At 51.6% G+C, this 18,186-nt stretch overlaps 1 protein-coding gene across 7 annotated transcripts in view; it reads left to right on the top strand.

The window, feature by feature from the left end:
* Window positions 1–18,186, top strand: part of VRK3 (VRK serine/threonine kinase 3) — a 49,973-nt gene that overhangs the window by 17,602 nt on the left and 14,185 nt on the right. For all 7 annotated transcript variants that reach the window (XM_063720222.1, XM_054541046.2, XM_063720223.1 and 4 more), the window contains exons 5-10: window positions 354–716; window positions 7,397–7,461; window positions 10,694–10,760; window positions 12,993–13,077; window positions 13,519–13,624; window positions 15,492–15,584. In XM_063720222.1, coding sequence (XP_063576292.1) covers window positions 354–716; window positions 7,397–7,461; window positions 10,694–10,760; window positions 12,993–13,077; window positions 13,519–13,624; window positions 15,492–15,584 — 779 coding nt within the window. The remainder of the gene's footprint in view (window positions 1–353; window positions 717–7,396; window positions 7,462–10,693; window positions 10,761–12,992; window positions 13,078–13,518; window positions 13,625–15,491; window positions 15,585–18,186) is intronic.

The following is an 18,186-nucleotide window of genomic DNA, read 5'->3' as shown; positions in this document are numbered from 1 at the left end:
TCTAACATCCCTTCCTCCAGGAAGCCTACCCTGACTTCTCCAGGAAGGATCTCTTTCTCTTTTGGGCCCTAGTATCTGTCTGTACTGCCCTGTTTCAGACCTGCATCTGACTAGCTGTGTCTAGAGCTGACTTGCCCACCAAACTGGGCACTCCTGAGGGAAGGATGCAGGTCCGACTCCTATCTGGTGCCCCAGCGTCATCACACAAAGGCCTGACTCATAGAAGGTCCCAGGAAATGTTTGTTGAATGAACAAATTCATAAAGGAACAGTATTTTACGTGCTGATTCACTCCCCATCTAACTTTTCTCTCCTGAATGGTGCTTTTGCTTTATTCTTTCCATCCTCCTGCAGGTGCCGGGAGCAGACCCCCAACCCCCAAAAGCAGCCCTCAGAAGACCAGCAAGAGCCCTCAGGTGACCAGGGGCAGTCCTCAGAAGACCAGCTGCAGCCCTCAGAAGACCAGGCAGAGCCCTCAGAAGACCAGCTGCAGCCCTCAGAAGACCAGCAGGAGCCCTCAGGTGACCAGGGGCAGTCCTCAGAAGACCAGCTGCAGCCCTCAGAAGACCAGGCAGAGCCCTCAGACACTGAAGCGGAGCCGAATGACCACCTCACTTGAAGCTTTGCCCACAGGGACAGTGCTGACAGACAAGAGTGGGCGACAGTGGAAGCTGAAGTCCCTCCAGACCAGGGACAACCAGGGCATTCTCTATGAAGGTACACTCTGTCTATGGGCAGCCAGGGACTGGGTCGTCTCAGCACCAGGGCAGTGGGAGGGGACCCCTTTCTGAGAATGGGAATGGAAGCCACATCCCTAGCTGCAGACCTGTCACTAGGCAACTTTCTCTTATACCTAGGACTCTGCGCCTACCCATCTGCAGGGCCGGGCAATAGTGGGAACGAGTGCAGCAGGCTGGAGTAAGGCAGTTGGGAGTGGTGGGGACTGTGGCCAGTTGGAAGGCATGTGCCCTGTGTGAAGTGTGCCCCTCCTCACCGCACCTGCTGTTGTCGTGTGGGAGTGCAGGCCCAGGGGCTGCATGTTAGGGCTGATTGTTCTGGCCAGTGTGCAGAGAGAGGATGGATCCCCACCTAAAATTTGGTTCAAACATCAAGACTAATGATGTCACACACACACCAAGAGGATGTGAGAGGTTTATTGCTTACATAATGGGGGGCTCTGCGGAGAGCAGGCAGGCCTCCCACACAGATCTGAGATGCCTCGAGAGTGAGGAAAGGAGACTGGCCAGGTGTTTCATCATGCTTGGGGGGTGGGGCTGGGCTCAGGGTTTCTGCACAGGGGCCAACAACACGCATGGTTTGAGTCTTGTGGATGCAGACCCCAAAGGAGGGAGCACCCAGGCTTGCTCATCTGCTCACCCAGGTGTGGGATGGAAGGGGAGGAGGGAGGCACAAGGCTGAAAAGCTCAGACTCTGTTACAATGAGGAAAATAATTATGGCAGTAGTATTAGTATTAACTGTAATAAATATGGAGTGCTTCTGCAAAGCCAGGCCTGTTCTAAGCACTTTACATGGGTTTTTCTTTTCCTTTCTTTTCTTTTTGGAGCTTTTTAATTGAGATAAAACACATAAAAGTTATTTTTTTATTGGCCAGGCGCGGTGGCTCACGCCTGTAATCCCAGCACTTTGGGAGGCCGAGACAGGCAGATCACGAGGTCAGGAGGTTGAGACCATCCTGGCTAATGCTGTGAAACCCCATCTCTACTAAAAATACAAAAAATTAGCTGGGCGTGGTGGCGGGCGCCTGTAGTCCTAGCTACTCAGGAGGCTGAGGCAGGAGAATGGCGTGAACGAGGGAGGCGGAGCTTGCAGTGAGCCAAGGTTGCGCCACTGCACTCCAGCCTGGGTGACAGAGCAAGACTCCGTCTCAAAAAAAAAAAGTTATTCAGTGAGACTCCATCTAAAAAAAAAAGTTATTCTTTTATTATTATTATTTTTTATTTTTTATTTTTTTGAGAGGGAGTCTTGCTCTGTTGCCCAGGCTGGAGTGCAGTGGCACGATCTTGGCTTATTACAATCTCCACCTCCTAGGTTCAAGCGATTCTCCTGCCTCAGCCTCTCAAGTAGCTGAGATAACAAGCGCGTGCCACCACACCCGGCTAAATTTTTTGTTGTTGTTGTATTTTTAGTAGAGACAGGGTGTTACCATGTTGGCCAGGCTGGTCTCAAACTGCTGACCTCAAGTGATCCACCTACCTCAGCCTCCCAAAGTGCTGGGATTACAGGCGTGAGCCACCACAAAAATTCATTCTTTTAAAGGGTGTAACTGAGTGGCCTTCAGGATATTCACAGTGTTGTGCAACCATCATCGCTATCTAATTCCAGGACGTTTCTGTCACCCCAAAAAGAAACCCAGTAGTTTTGAGCCATCACTCCCATTCTTCTCCCAATCCACTGGCAGCCACTAACCGCCTTTCTCCCTGTGTGGATTTGCCCCTTCTGGGTGTTCACAGAAGCGGAGTCCTGCGCTGTGTAGCCTCTTGCGTCTGGCATCCCTCACTCAGCAGCGTGTGCTCAAGGTGCATCCGTGCCGTTTAGCATCACTGCCGCGCTCCTTTTTCGGCTGCGTGATACTCTGCTGAATGGGAACACCCCGTGTGGCTTAGCCACTTAGCAGCTGATGGGCATTTGGGTTGTTTCCACTTTGGGCTGTTATGAGTAACACTGCCGTGAATATTTGCTTACAAGTTATGTGATGGACAGAGGTTTGCTAACTTCTCACCACAGCCTTAGGATGTCAGTACTATCCCTATTCCCATTTTATACATGAGGAACATGGATCCCAGAGGTGTGAACTATTAGGCTCTGGGCTCCAGAATCTTCCACGTTTTCCAGGAAAAGCTTGAAACCTAGATTTCAATAGGAAATCTTTGAATTGGAAGTGCCTGCTGGCCAGACAAGCATGTGGGCAATTTTGAGCATTCCATTGGCCATCCCTGCCTTGAAGTCTGGGCAGGCAGGCAGGACAGCTGGTGTTTCAGACAGCCCCAAATCTGAGTCCTGACTTGGCTCCGACACGCTGAGGGAGCCCCAGCAAACAGCCCAGGCACTCTGTGCCTTGATGTCCTCCACTGGAAAAGTGAGATGACGCCTTGCCCCCTGTCTCCTGGGGCTGTTGGCTCAAATGATGATAGGAGGTGGAGGCCAAGCGCTTGGAAAACTGTACAGGGTCCTTCCCAGGCAGAGATAGGCAGTGTTACTAACGGGGACAGATAGGCAGGGCCAGGAAAGGTGAGAGAGGGGAAAGAGTGTGACCAAGACCAAGCAGGAGCAAGAGAAAGAGGGCCATGGCTGACACTGAGGGAGCACTCACCTGTGCCAGCACTTTTATTTTTAAGAGATGGAGTCTTGCTCCATCACCCAGGCTGGAGTGCGGTTGTGCAATCACGGCTCACTGCAGCCTCAATCTCCCAGGCTCAAGTGATTCTCCCCTCTCAGCCTCCCGAGTAGCTTGGACTGCAGGCATGTGCCACCACACTGGGCTAATTTTTTTAATTTTTTTTAAATAGAGACAGTCTTGCTGTGTTGCCCAGGCTGGTCCCAAACTCCTGGGCTCAAGCGATCCTCCCGCCTCAGCCTCCTAAAGTGCTGGGGTTACAGGCAGGATCCCATGCCAGACACTTTGGGAACTCTCTGTGTCTTACCCACATAATGCTGTCAGCCACACTGTGAGATAGGCCCCAATATTACCCCATCCTGCAACTGGGGTACAGAGAGGGGAAGCTACTTGCCCAAGGGCACACAGCCTGGAAGTAGTAGAGCTGGGATTTGAACGCAGGCACTCTGGCTTCTCCCAAGAAAGGGAGAGAAAGGAGAAGGAGAGGGCGGGGAGAAAGAGTGAGTAGGAATCATGATGAGAAGGAATGAGAGGCCGAGGAGCACAGAGGGAGGAGAAGGGGAGAGGGATGAAAACCAACAGTGAGAAAGAGATTGAGTTGAGAGAGCAGGATGAGGAGAGGGCAGGAGGGCGGGGAAGGAAGAAGGAGAAGGAGAGGAAAACACACAGGGCCAGGAGCTCCTGAGAGAAGAAACCACACTTGCCCTCCCCAGAAACCCACAGTGGAAGCACAGGAAGGAGCTACTCTGGGCCAGTGTGGTTTTGGTTTTGCCTTTTATGACTCAGGTTGTTTGATAAAAATAGCAAACCCCAGCGCCCAGCCTGCCTGAGCCATCCATTCCTTCAGCAGTCCTTATTTATTTTTTAAAGTAGAGACGATCTCACTATGTTGGCCAGGCTGGTCTCAAACTCCTGGCCTCAAGCCATCCTCCTGCCTTGGCCTCCCAAAGTGTTGGGATTATAGGCGTGAGCACTGCACCCGGCTGCTCAGCGGATCCTTAAGCAGCACCTACCATTTCATGTGCCTGGCCGCAGTGCCGGCACAGACAGTGCAGGGGAGCAGGGCTGGCGAAGGCCCTGCTGATGCAGAGCTTGCATTTGGGGACACACCACCATTGGGTGGCATCACCCCAGAGCAAATCGCCCTTTTCTTCTGCCAGTTTGCACCAGTCGAGAAGAGATGGTGGAGTTGTATGTCCCGTAATTTAAAGCAATAACAGTAAAACAACAAGAACAAGCTGAATCGTTATGGTTATTCAAGCAGTGGACACTTTTACCCCACTCTCTGCGCCATGCTCTAAGCACTTTATTAACTCTTGTCTCTCTGTCCAGTACTGAATGATAATGTCATATATCCCGGGCCTCCTGAGCTATATGGGAGAGCCACCATCCGTCATCAGTCACATGAATCCCTGCGGCTGCTCACTGCGGTGCACTTGGGAGAGCTGCCCGTGAGCAGCAGCTCAGGGTCAGGCCCACGCTGCCCTCCGCAGCTTCTGCCTTTGCCGATGGAAGGTGGGGCTTGTGTTAGTTTCCTGTGGCCGCTGTAACAAGTTACCACAGTGAGTGGTTTAACACAGCACATGCTTATTCTCCTACAGCTCTGGAGGCCAGAAGTCCAAAATCACTGGGTATGAAGTTTAGGTGTTGGCTCTGCTGGTTCCTTCTGGAGGCCGGAGGGGAGAAGTCAGTCAGGGTCCCCAGCGGGGCCTGGGGACGTGGAAGGCACGGGGCACCCTGGAGCTCAGCGGTGGGCTGGGCTGCCTCTGCTGGCCACTTGTCGCTTGACCTTTCAAATGACAGCATGACCCTGTGCCTCAGTTTCCTCATCTGCAGAGGGGAGATGGTAATGCTACTGCCCTCAGGGCTGCAGTCAGGAGAGTGAAATGAGTAGAGTGATGCCGGGAAAACAGCCAGCGCCATGTATGTGCTTCCTGGTGTTAGGGTCAGGATGGGTCCCAGAACAGTGCACCTGCTCCAAGTTCAGGACCTGCTGGCCTTTGGCAAGGGGAGGCGCTCGCCTGCCTGCCTGCCACGCTCTGGTCTTCATTTGGCACACGTAGAGATTTTCCATGTGTCAGGTTTCTGGCAAGCAGAAACCTGGATCTGCCACCCTAGATCACAGAGTCTAGAGCCCTGGGCTTGTGGCCTGTCTCTGCTGGGGCCCTTGGCCAAGCCCCTTTTCCCTTCTGGCCTCCCTTGGCTCCCTCTACAATGAAAATTGCCCAGCTAGCTTTCCAGGCTGTTGGCTGCAGGGCCAGTTAGAAAAGTGAAAGAGAAAAGCTTTTTATAATCCGCAAAGCAGATTATAAAATTGTATCAAACTGCCAGCTTTTCCTGCCTGCCTCTGAGTACCGGGCACGTACACATTGTCATTAACCTCATGGTGCCTCTGAGAGACAGGCACTGTTACTATGCCTGGGTTCCAGAGAGGGGCGGATGCTTGCTCATGATGTCACAGCCCGCTCCAGCATGATCCCCCCAGTGCTGTCCCCACAGCTGGAAAGGATTTTTCTTTCCCCGAGATGCAGGTCCTGCATACATCTCCCTCTCTTCCCCTGGGCTCAGAGCACCCTTGGCCTTGAACGTGTAGAGCTGGCTCCCAACCCTGTTCCAGCTGGAGCTTCTTGAGGGCAAGGATGGCTTCTGGGTGACTTTGTCACCCCCCATCCCTCAGCTCAGTGTCTTAGACGATACCAGCCTCGATGATGAAGGGAGGGTGGGAACGATGAGAGCAGAGGAAGGAGGGACACCAGCGTGAGTCAGGTGCGCGGGCGACAAGAGCTCAACTCATGGGCTTTGGGATTAGCTAGACCCAGGTTGAGCCAGCTCTGCCACTCCCCAGCTGCGGAGCCCTGGTGTTATGGGGATATTTTAAGGCTGCCACCTGTGGAGCAATCCTGATGTGCCAGGCTCCATGCTGGGCTCTGGGCTGAGTAGGTTCACTGAGCAGTGTGCGTGAAGGGGGACGCAGACTTTTACTGCACACATCGCTGGTGCTGCTGTTACTCCTGCCAGCCTGTTGAGTCCTTGCAGCCAGTCTTGGGGTAGACCTTATTGCTCCCATCTTACAGACATGCAAATGGAGGCCCAGAGTCACACAGAGCGAATGGAGGAGCTGGGATTTGAACCCTGGTCAGCCTGGCATTTCTTAGCCTCTCTCTTCTCATCTGTCAGATGGGACAATGCATGTGAAGCCCACACTCAGCACAGGGCCAGAGACGTGGTGAGGTCTGTAAATGAACAGTAAGGGCTCCTGGAGCAGGCTCTGTTGGGGGACAAGCATGCAGGGTGCTTATGGGGAGCTGCCTCAGGGATCAGAACCCAGGAAGCGGGTAAGGAGCGGGAGGTGGGGCTGTGATGCAGCCCAGTGATGGCCTCAGCCGACCCTGCAGGGCTCTGGAGCAAAAGTGGTCCTTCATCGTGGGTCCGTGTTGGGCCAGGAGAGGCTGGGCCTTTATGTCCACCTCAATCAGTCATTGGACCTGGGTCACCCTGGGATGTGGCCTTGGATGAAGTCACTCTGCCTAGGACGCACCTAATTCCCCAGCCACAGGCTGTGACAGTACATGGGAACTGTCCACCAGGAAGCTCCTCAGAGGCTCAGTACCCGGGGCTGTTATTGGGGAGCAGTCATGTGGCCCCCTCTGTCTGACATGTATCCGCATCCCAGGTTCCCCAGAGGAAAGCAGGTGTTGCACAGAAACCACAGTGATTGCACAAGCAGTTTAGGCTCAGCGAGCCCCACTCACTTAGGGGATTCTGGGAGCCCTCCCGGAATCCAGGGTCCCAGACCTTGCCAGGAGAGCCGTCTCAGGCCTGCTGCATTAGCCCTTCCTGCATGGCTGGATAGTGACAGAGAGAAAGAGAGAGAAGAAGCTTATTTAAAACTAGGAAGCCGCAGGTCGTGAGAGCCAAGAGTGCGCTTGACCTTGTTGGAACCAGGGCGCCAGAGCCGCTTCTCATTGCTGGGAAGTTTGGGGATGATGACCCTGACTTTCCCTGTGGTTATAACCTCGCTTCCTTGTTTGTTCCCCACAGCTGCACCCACCTCCGCCCTCGCCTGTGACTCAGGACCCCAGAAGCAAAAGTTCTCGCTCAAACTGGTAACTAACCCTGCAGGTGGGGGGCAGTTCGGAGGGGAGGGACTTTCACAAACACATCCTTGACTTCTGAGCCCCTCTGTCAGCTGGGAGAGCTCGGCCGGGAGCCAGGGTCCCCACCTGCAAGGAGCAATAAGACCGTGGGCGGGGCAGGCGCCCAGTTCTCCATCATCCCAGGGTGTTGGAAACCCACAGTTGGATCCACCCAAGTCTGGTTCTGATGCTTCCTGGCTGTGTGACCTGGGCAAGCCCATCCCCCTCAGAGCTCAGTTTCCTCTGTGAAATGGAGCCACTAATACCCACAGGGTGTGGCCCATCTGCCCCCTACCGCCAGCCTCGCAGCGTGCTCGTATCGAGCACCTACTGTGTATCACCGTGCTGGGTGTGGGGTCCAACAGAGAACCCAGCAGATGGGGTCCCCGTGCTGAGGATTCAGTGAAATCACACATCGGGTGCTGAACATGGGTTTCAGCAGACAAGACGTGTGCACTCGAGGGTGGGGCTAAAAGGAAACAAACAGAGAAAGGGAGAGTGGCCACAAGGGTGAATCACGCCTTCCACACAGAGGAGGAGCCTAACAAAAGGGCATCATTGTGGTTCATAACCCCGCCATCATCCCTGGGTGCTGGGATTACGGGTGACCCTTATTTTCTTTTTATCAGAATTGTCTCACACCCCAGAAAACCGGGGACGGCTGGGTCGGTTGCCCTACCTCCGCGCTAGTTGGAGGCCATGAGAGTGGGTCAGAGCGTGGCTGTGGAGCGGGGCTCATTAGTGGTGGGTAGCACCTGCTTTGAGAGCCTGGCATTGCCTGAGCCGGGCTGTGTTTCACAAGCACTGCTTCATTGAATCCTCCCAGTGGGGCAGCTACCGTGTCCCATTTAACGCTTCTCTGCATGGTTCAGGTGTGTCTGGCACAGTAGGCACCCCATCAACCTGAGCTGTTCCTGTTATTACTACTGTAATTACGCTCATCATCCTAGAAATACAGCCTTGCTCTCTGTTCGTGCATCTGACCTCATCAACATTTCCTGAGGCTCAAAACTCACTGACGATGAGTTGGCCCCAGGCCCAGCCCTGGAGAAGCTCCCAGTCTGGCAGGGGCCATGCCATGTCCCAGTCTCATCAGGAAGAGGGATGGGCTGGGAGGGGAGCACAGGGCATCAGGCCAACCAGAAGACATTCACCCTCGCCATCCACTGGGAAGGCAGCTCTGTTCTGAAGCATTCAAAAGGTCAGGGGCTGAATGCCCAGTGGTGTTCATCCATCCATTTATTCATTCGTTCACCAAGCCTTTCCTGCAGCCTCCTGTGAACTGAGTGCTGGGGACATCTGCAGAGATGGGTCAGACCCAATTCCTGCCCTGAAGGAGCTGCCTCCTTGGGGGAGTGAGGCGGGCGTGAATACCCCACGTGAGATTGCTCAGGGCCTACATGGCTGTGCCCACGTTGCTCGCGTCAGTCACTATGGTCTTCACCAGCATCGTGGGGAGGACTCCAGGACGCAAAAAGGGAAAAGGAAGGACAAGAAGAAGAGAAGCTGGGGCAGGGAGCCAGGCTCACTAATGACCAGTAGCAGCACCTGCTTATTGAGAACCTATTATGTGACAGTCCCTGGGCTGAGTGTCACAAGCATTATGTCATTTAATTCTTTTGGGTTTTTGTTTGTTTTGAGACAGGGTCTCTCTCTGTCACCCAGGCTGGAGTGCAGTGGTGCAATCAAGGCTCACTGCAGCCTCGGCCTCCTAGGTTCAAGTGATCCTTCCACTTCAGCCTCCCAAGCAGCTGGGACCACAATCATGTACCACCATGTCCAGCTATTTTTTTTTCTTTTTTTTCTGGTAGAGATGGGGTCTTCCTATGTTGCCCAGGTTGGTCTGGAACTCCTGGGCTCAAGCGATCCTCCCACCTTCACCTCCCAAAGTGCTGGGATTATAGGCATGAGCCACTGCACCCAGCCTTTTGGTTTTCTTTGGGGTTTTGTGTGTGCGTGTGCGTGTGTGTGTATGTGTGTTTACTATGTCATTGAATTCTTTCAACAAGCCTCTGGGATGGCTTCCATGTTCCTGTTTAACAGGTGAGGAAATGGAGACTCAGTCGCTTGCCCAGGTGCACCCAGCATGCAGGTTGCTTTGTTCACAGCTATATCCCCAATGCCCAGAATAATACTCAGCATATAATGGAGGCTTTGTAGGAAGAATGAATGAATGAATGGCAGAGCTGGGGTTTGAACCTAGATCTGTTTGACGCTATACTCTTAAGAACTCAGCTGCATGAGTCGTGTTTAATTAAAATATTTGGTGCTTTTTTTTTTTTTTTTTTTTTTTTGGCGACAAAGTCTCGCTCTGTCACCCAGGCTGGAGGTGCAGTCTTGGCTCACTGCAACCTCTGCCTCCCAGGTTCAAGCAATTCTCCTGCCTCAGCCTCCCGAGTAGCTGGGATTACAGGCACACACCACCACGCCTGGCTAATTTTTGTATTTTTAGTAGAGGGGGGGTTTCACCATGTTGGCGAGGCTAGTCTAGAACTCCTAACCTCAAGTGATCCACCTGCCTTGGCCTCCCAAAGTGCTGGGATTACAGGCGTGAGCCACCACACCTGGCCATTTAGTGTTATTTTAACAAATACCCAATATTAATAGTGGCTTAACCAAGATGATATTTTATTGCTTTTTCATTTAAAAGTCAGGGGCAGTTTTCCAGAGCTGATATGATGGTTTTATAAACAAGGGGCCCTGTTTCCTTCTCTCTTTTTGCACCAACATTTTCAATGCATAACCTGCTTCTCTTGGGCTATAGTGGCTGCTTTAGCTTCCACCATCACATCTGCATTGCAGCCAGCTGGAACAGAAGAGGAAAGGTAGAGCCTGTCCCAGCCCTCTAAGGGCATAACATGGAAGTTGCCTACATTTCTTCTCACATCCTCATTGGCCAGAACTTGGTCATGTGGTCATTCCTCACTGCAAAGAAGGCTGGGAAACGTAGTTTTTAAGCTGAAGGCAACATTCTAGGGAACACTTTGGCTCTTATCATGAAAGAAAGAAAAGGAACCTGGGTACGGGGAGGTAGCTCACAGTCTCTGATGTGTGTTTGTGTGCAGTACCTGAGGAATTTGGCTCCGATGTGGGGACTTGAGGAGCCTGGTCATCGAGGGAGTAATAAATTGCCAGTGGGGACTGGGGGCCCTTATCTGAGACTTCAGTGTGACAGCTTTCTGCCCCTCGTGTCCCCCACCAGGATGCCAAGGATGGGCGCTTGTTCAATGAGCAGAACTTCTTCCAGCGGGCCGCCAAGCCTCTGCAAGGTACCTAACAGGGAACTGGGCAGGGAGAGGAGAGTGAGGGGGGCGCCGACTTGGTCACAGCACCTGACTTCTACCTGCAGGCGTGAGAAGGGTGGGTTTAGATTAAAGGCCCAGGTTTTCTTCCATCTGTGCCCATAACCTGACTCCTGTCACCCCTCAGGCCTCAGTGTGTGTTGTGGCTGGCTCACACCGGCTCTTGGAAGCCAAGTATTAAATTTTCAGGCTGGGCGTGGGTTGACGCCTATACTCCCAGCACTTTGGGAGGCTGAGGCGGGCAGATCAATTGAGGCCAGGAGTTTGAGACCAGCCTGGGCAATGTGACAAAACCTTATCTCTACTGAAAATACAAAAATTAGCCGGGTGTAATGGCATGCGCCTGTGATCCCAGCTACTCAAGAGGCTGAGCTGGGAGGATTGCTTGAGCCCAGGAGGCAAAGGTTGCAGTGAGCTGTGATTGTGCCACCGCACTCCAGCCTGAGCAACAGAGCCAGACCCTGTCTCCAAAAAAAAACAATTAAATTTTCAGGAAGATGGCAAGCTGGTTGTTACACACAGCCAGTATTAGCAATTAAATTATATAGGCCAGGCGTGGTGGCTCATGCCTGTAATCCTAGCACTTTGGGAGGCCGAGGTGGGTGGATCATCTGAGGTCAGGAGTTCGAGAGTAGCCTGGCCAACATGGTGAAACCCCATCTCTACTAAAAATACAAAAATTAGCCAGGCGTGGTGGCGTGTGCCTGTAATCTCAGCTACGTGGGAGGCTGAGGCAGGAGAATCACTCAAACCTGGAAGGTGGAGGTTGCAGTGAGCCGAGATCATGCCACTGCACTCCAGTCTGGGCGATACAGTGAGACTTAGTCTCAAAAAATAGATAAAATAAATAAGTTATATAATTTTACAAATAAATTATATTCAAAACAAAGATAATGAACCCTCAGAAATTCATCACTTCCTAATTATTTTCTACATGTCCTGTGATCTCCACCAGTGAGGTTGTGTGCACTGTTGTCTCTGTGTGGTGAGAATGCTGCATGATGGCCTCCCCTGTACATCTCTCCCACCCCACCTCCAGTCATGTCATGTTGGTAGCTTGGAGTTGGCCATAGCAGGAGTATTTATTTACACTGCAGAAATTAGCAAATGCAGTCAGGCGCAGTGGCTCATGCCTGTAATTCCCACACTTTTGGAGGGGGAGGCCGGTGGATCACCTGAGGTCAAGAGTTCGAGACCAGCCTGGCCAACATGGCAAAACCCATCTCTACTGAAAATACAAAAAAAAAAAAAAAAAGTCCGGGCATGGTGGCTGACAACTGTAATCCCAGCACTTTGGGAGGCCGAGGCGGGCAGATCGTGAGGTCAGGAGATCGAGACCATCCTGGCCAACATGGTGAAACTCCATCTCTACTAAAAATACAAGAATTAGTTGGATGTGGTGGCACGTTCCTGTGATCCTAGCTACTCGGGAAGCTGAGGCAGGAGAATCACTTGAACCTGGGAGGTGGAGGTTGCAGTGAGCCGAGATCATGCCACTGCACTCCAGCCTGGTGACAGACGAAGACTCCGTCTCAAAAAAAATAAAAAATTTTAAAAAATTAGCTGGGCCTGATGGCAGACGCCTGCAGTCCCAGCTACTCGGGAGGCTGAGGCAGGAGAATTGCTTAAAACCAGGAGGCGGAGGTTGCAGTGAGCCAAGATCGCGCCATTTTACTCTAGCCAGGGCGACAGAGCAAAACTTCATCTCAAAAAAAAGGAAAAAAGAAATTGGCAAATGCTACCCATCAGGACTGCCTTCCCTGGACAGCCAGCTGTTAAACTAGCATCAGCTTGCCATTGGTTCTGGTCCACCCCACTGAGATCTGGAAGACAGGCAGAGGCACATTCCGGTGATGCCATGGCTAGGTTAGACACGTGTTGGTCTTGTTAGCTGTATGTGTGAATTCAGAAGTAACCCTGTCATCATCCCATCTCTGCACTCCAGCCTTGTATATGCTTCCTCCAGAGCCACCATGGCCACCCCATCACCTGCAGACCTGGATCACAGACTTTCATGGTCACCCATGCCTGCCCCATCACCAGCCCCTTCCCACCATCACCCACCCACAATGTTGTCACCTCCAACGAGGAGACTTAGAGGCGGTCTGGGCACTCTGTGCTTCTGCTCTGAGAACTAGCTCTTACTGCCATGGGCTTGAGACTGGGTGGGTTCTAACCTCAAGCCCCTGCTTTCCACAGTCAACAAGTGGAAGAAGCTGTACTCGACCCCGCTACTGGCCATCCCTACCTGCATGGGTTTTGGCGTTCACCAGGACAAATACAGGTGAGCTGCTCTGCTCTCTGCTTGCCTCACCGGCCTCTTTCCTCCTCTTCCTGTTGTGATTCCAGGCATGGCTGGGACCCCGAAGCCGTGGGCCAGGTCTTTGCTTCCTGCCTTCTCATAGTTTTGACCTAGTTTGCTGCCCAGCCAGTCAGAACCTTTCATCTCACCTGGGACCATGACTTCACAGCCCACGCAACAGTGCATCTTTGGTGGCTGGTACTCCTCTCTCCCCTGCTCATCTCCCACCTCCTGGGGTACTTGTGTCTTCCAGGTTCTTGGTGTTACCCAGCCTTGGCGGCCGGTACTCCTCTCTCCCCTGCTCATCTCCCACCTCCTGGGGTGCTTGTGTCTTCCAGGTTCTTGGTGTTACCCAGCCTTGGTGGCCGGTACTCCTCTCTTCCCTGCTCATCTCCCACCTCCTGGGGTGCTTGTGTCTTCCAGGTTCTTGGTGTTACCCAGCCTGGGGAGGAGCCTTCAGTCAGCCCTGGATGTCAGTCCAAAGCATGTGCTGTCAGAGAGGTCTGTGCTGCAGGTGGCCTGCCGGCTGGTGCGTACCCAGAAGTTGCTCAGCTGCTGCGTCGGTGGGCGGGGCGCATCACATCCTAGTTAAGCAGGCTCTTTAGTCATTGACACATCTGGCCCCCACCTCCCTCCACTGCACACTGGGGGTTGGCTCACTGACTGCCGTGGCAGGCGGTTAGAGCCGGGATGATGGGTGGTCAGTCCTGTGGAGGGCCCTTGGGGGGCCATGAGCATTGGAGGAAGGAGCCCCAGCCTCAAACTGAAGGCTTAGATTAGGCTTCCTGGTGGAGGATGTTTCTAAGCCAAGACTCTCAGGATGAGTGGAAATAGCAAGGTGCTGGGTGGAAGAGGCAGAGGATAGATGAGGAGAGGATGGTCCGGCCAAGGATACAGCTGGGGCAAGGCTTGTGTGGAAGGGAGAGCATATGGCATTTGTTCATTAATTCATTCATTCATCCTCATTAAATATTCATCAGGCACTTGCTGGGTGCCAGACGCTGTCCCTGGGGCTGGGTGCAGAGCAGGGAGCAGCACAAACATGGTTTCTGTGTCTTGGAGCTCACAGTCTAGTGGGAGACGCCAATAGTAAATCAAACAGTTGCACAAACTATGACAAGTGCTCTGAATAGAAGCGGCCCCTGCTGTGATGGAGAGTTAAGAGGGCCCAGTTTGCATCGCTGGAGGGATGGACATACCAAGGGAGCGACATGCTGAGTCCTAAGGTCTTTATGTTCAGTATCTGCAGTATGGCACTGCAGTGGGAAGAGATGGAGTTGGTCTGGAGAGGTCAGCGGTGACCACATCACACAGGGCCTCGCACAGCAGGCTGAGGGGGTGGGATATGTCTTGAGGGCACTGGAGAGCCACAAGAGTGCTGGGATTAGGGGAGGGCAGCGTCAGCTCTGGGTACAGAAAGGCCCTCAGGGGCCATATGGGGAGGGACTGGAATGGGGAGAAGAATCTGAGTGAGGGTCCATGCGGGAGAGGACAAGGCTGAGGAGGGTCCCGGGCCCCGGGGGTGGAGAATCTATAGAAGGAGAACGAGCAGCACTTGGTGGACGGTTGAGCCCTGGGGTCAAAGAGGGTTGGGGATATGATCAGAATGTAGCTGACACTCGGGCAGCAGACACAGTCAAAGAATTGGCCAGGCGCAGCAGCTCATGCCGGTAATCCCAGCACTTTGGGAGGACGAGGCAGGTGGATCACTTGAGCTCAGGAGTTCAAGACCAGCCTGGGCAACATGGCAAAATGCCCTCTCTAATAAAAATACAAAAAATTAGCCGGGTGTGGTGGTGTGCACCTGTAGTCCCAGCTACTTGTGAGGCTGAGGTGGGAGGATCACCTGAGCTGGGGAAATCAAGGCTACAGTGAGCAGTGATTGTACCACTGCACTCCAGCCTGGGCAACAGGAGTGAGACCCTGTCTCAAAATATATATATATACACACAGCAGAAAAAGAGTCTGGAACTCAGAGGGGCAGCTGGAGCTGGAGATCAAGATATAAATTGCTTAACAAGATTTATTTCTGCTCTCTAGGACAGGTGAGAAGAGCTCTCTGATATCCACAGGTGCTAAGTCATTTTTGCAGAGAGACATTAACCCCTTTTCCCTCTCCTGAGTTTGTCATCAGCTAAGAGAGAAATACAGGAGTAGATGGGAAGCCATGCTTTAGCTCAACTGGTGAGCTCCCTGAGAGCCTGATTAGAGGCGTGCTCAGTGTGCTGTCACAGCGGGCTCCTCATGCTGCCCCAGATTTAGTCAGGTTTAACCCCCAGTCACAGTGTCGGATGACCCCAGGCCTTAATAGTGGGGCTCCCCGTCCTGGTCTGCACCAGAGCCTCTCTGTGTTAGTCGTACTGCTCATGCAGACACTGACTTGCTTCTTCCCCCAGCTGGATGCCCTGGAGTTCCTCCATGAGAATGAGTATGTTCATGGAAATGTGACAGCTGAAAATATCTTTGTGGATCCAGAGGACCGGAGTCAGGTAAGAGCCAGCCCCTGCCCACTCTGGAAGATCTCTGGGCTCAGGTTCCCATCTGTCTCCAAATCTCTATTTATTTCACAGTGCTTATTACAGACAAAGGATTGCTGTCCATCGTATATAAAGAGCTCCTTCAAATAAATAAGAAAAGATAAGCAACTTAGTAGGAAAATGGACAAAGGATAAGAAAAGCAATTCTTAAAAAAAGAAATCCACAGGCTAGCTAAATAATATGGAAAGATATTCAACCTCCTTAGTAACTATAGAGATGTAACTTAAAACAAGATGCTATTTTCACCCTTTGAACAAAATTAAGAATGATAATAATATTCATTGCTGATAAGGATATAAGGAAGTAGGAATTCTTCATATACTGTTGGAAGCATGAATTGGGAAACCCTTTTGGAAGGCAGTTTGGCAATAACAGTCACAATTTTAAATGCACCTGTTTTTCGTTTTTGTTTTTGTTTTGAGATGGAGTTTCACTCTTGTTGCCCAGGCTGGAGTGCAATGGCACGATCTTGGCTCATCGCAACCTCCACCTCCTGGGTTCAAGCGATTCTCCTGTATCAGTCTCCTGAGTAGCTGGGATCACAGGCATGCGCCACCACGCCTGGGTAATTTTGAATTTTTAGTAGAGATGGGGTTTCTCCATGTTGGTCAGGCTGGCCTCGAACTCCTGACCTCAGGTGATCCACCTGCCTTTGCCTCCCAAAGTGCTGGGATTACAGGCCTGAGCCACCGCGCCTGGCCAAAATGCACTCGTTTTTTGATCCACAAGTTTCTGTCTTAGGAAGGTGTCCTATCTATATATTCATAGGATTGTTCAAAGATAAGTGTACAAGATGTTCTGGGCAACATTGATTGTAATAGTGAAATGGGAAACACCTTAAACAGGATACTGACTAAATAGTATTTTAAAGTAACTTCTAATTGCCCTTACAATTACAAATGACAGAAACCCAACTTTACATGCCTTAAGCCAAAAACCAAAAGGGAGTGTGTGCAGTGTATTAGTCCACGGAATGGAGCAATCCAGGACTGCACTGTCTTGGGCATGGCAGGATCCAGGAGCTCAAGCCCTGTCATTGGGAAGCCGGCTCTCCCATCTCTGGACTCCTCATGCTTCTGCACTGCTCATTGTCAGGCAGACTTGTTCCTCATGGTGACAAAATTGCCACCAGCAAATTAGGCTTAAATCCCCAAAGCTTAGCAGCCCTGGCAGAAACAGACCTGAACTGCATGGACTGAGAACTGGGGAAAGGCAATCCCAGATGAAAATGCTGGAACTAAGCATTAGGAATCTTCAGAGAAACAGAACTGGCAGGGGATGTGTGTGTGTGTGTGTGTGTGTGTGTGTGTGTGTGTGTGTGTGTGTGTGTGTGTGTGTGTGTGTGTGTGTGTGTGTGTGTGTGTGTGTGTGTGTGTGTGTGTGTGTGTGTGTGTGTGTGTGTGTGTGTGTGTGTGTGTGTGTAGAGATTTATTATAAGGAATTGGCTTATTGATAATGGAAACTAAGCAGTCCTGAGATTCTTCAGTTTGCAATCTGGAGACCTAGGAGAGCCAATGATGTAAGTGTGTGTGTGTGTGTGTGTGTGTGTGTGTGTGTGTGTGTGTGTGTGTGTGTGTGTAGAGATTTATTATAAGGAATTGGCTTATTGATAATGGAAACTAAGCAGTCCTGAGATTCTTCAGTTTGCAATCTGGAGACCTAGGAGAGCCAATGATGTAAGTGTGTGTGTGTGTGTGTGTGTGTGTGTGTGTGTGTGTGTGTGTGTGTAGAGATTTATTATAAGGAATTGGCTTATTGATAATGGAAACTAAGCAGTCCTGAGATTCTTCAGTTTGCAATCTGGAGACCTAGGAGAGCCAATGATGTAAGTTCCAGTCCAAAGGCCAGCAGGCCTGAGACCCAAGAAGAGGGATTGTTTCAGTTCGAGTCCAAAGGCAGGAAAAGACCAATGTTCTAGCTCAAGCAGTCAGGGAGGAGGAGCTTCTGGTTACTTAGCTTTTTATTCTGTTCACATCTTGAGTTGATTGAATGAGACCCACCCACATTAAGGAGAATAATCTGCCTTACTCAGTCTACAAACCCCAATGTTCATCTCATCCAGAACACCCTCATAGACACTCCCAGAATAGGGTTTGGCCAAATGTCTGGGCACCCCTTGGCCCAGTCAAGTTGCCACATAAAAATGACCATCTTGGCCGGGCCCAGTGGCTCATGCCTGTAATTCCAGCACTTTGGGAGGCCAAAGTGGAAGGATCGGATCGCTTGAGCCCAGGAGTTCGAGACCAGCCTGGGAAACACAGGGAACCTCGTCTCTACAAAATAAAAAATAATAACCTGTCTAGGTGTAGTGGCATACACATGTGGTTCCAGCTACTCGGGAGGCTGAGGTAGAAGGATCACCTGAGCCCAGGAGATTGAGGCTGCAGTGAGCCATGATCATGCCACTGCACTCCAACCTGCGTGACCAAGTGAGACCCTGTCTCAAAACTTTAAAAAAAAATTATTTTTTTAATGAACACCACAAACTGAACAGAAAAACAGGGAGCAGGGGAAGTGTATAGGTCTTACATAGACAAAACCAACAGTTGTCCA

This window comes from Pongo abelii, chromosome 20, assembly GCF_028885655.2.
Source record: "Pongo abelii isolate AG06213 chromosome 20, NHGRI_mPonAbe1-v2.0_pri, whole genome shotgun sequence".
In the NCBI taxonomy this organism is placed as follows: domain Eukaryota; kingdom Metazoa; phylum Chordata; class Mammalia; order Primates; family Hominidae; genus Pongo; species Pongo abelii.
Note: the sequence above shows the minus strand (reverse complement) of the source record. Positions and strands in the feature narration are given on the sequence as shown.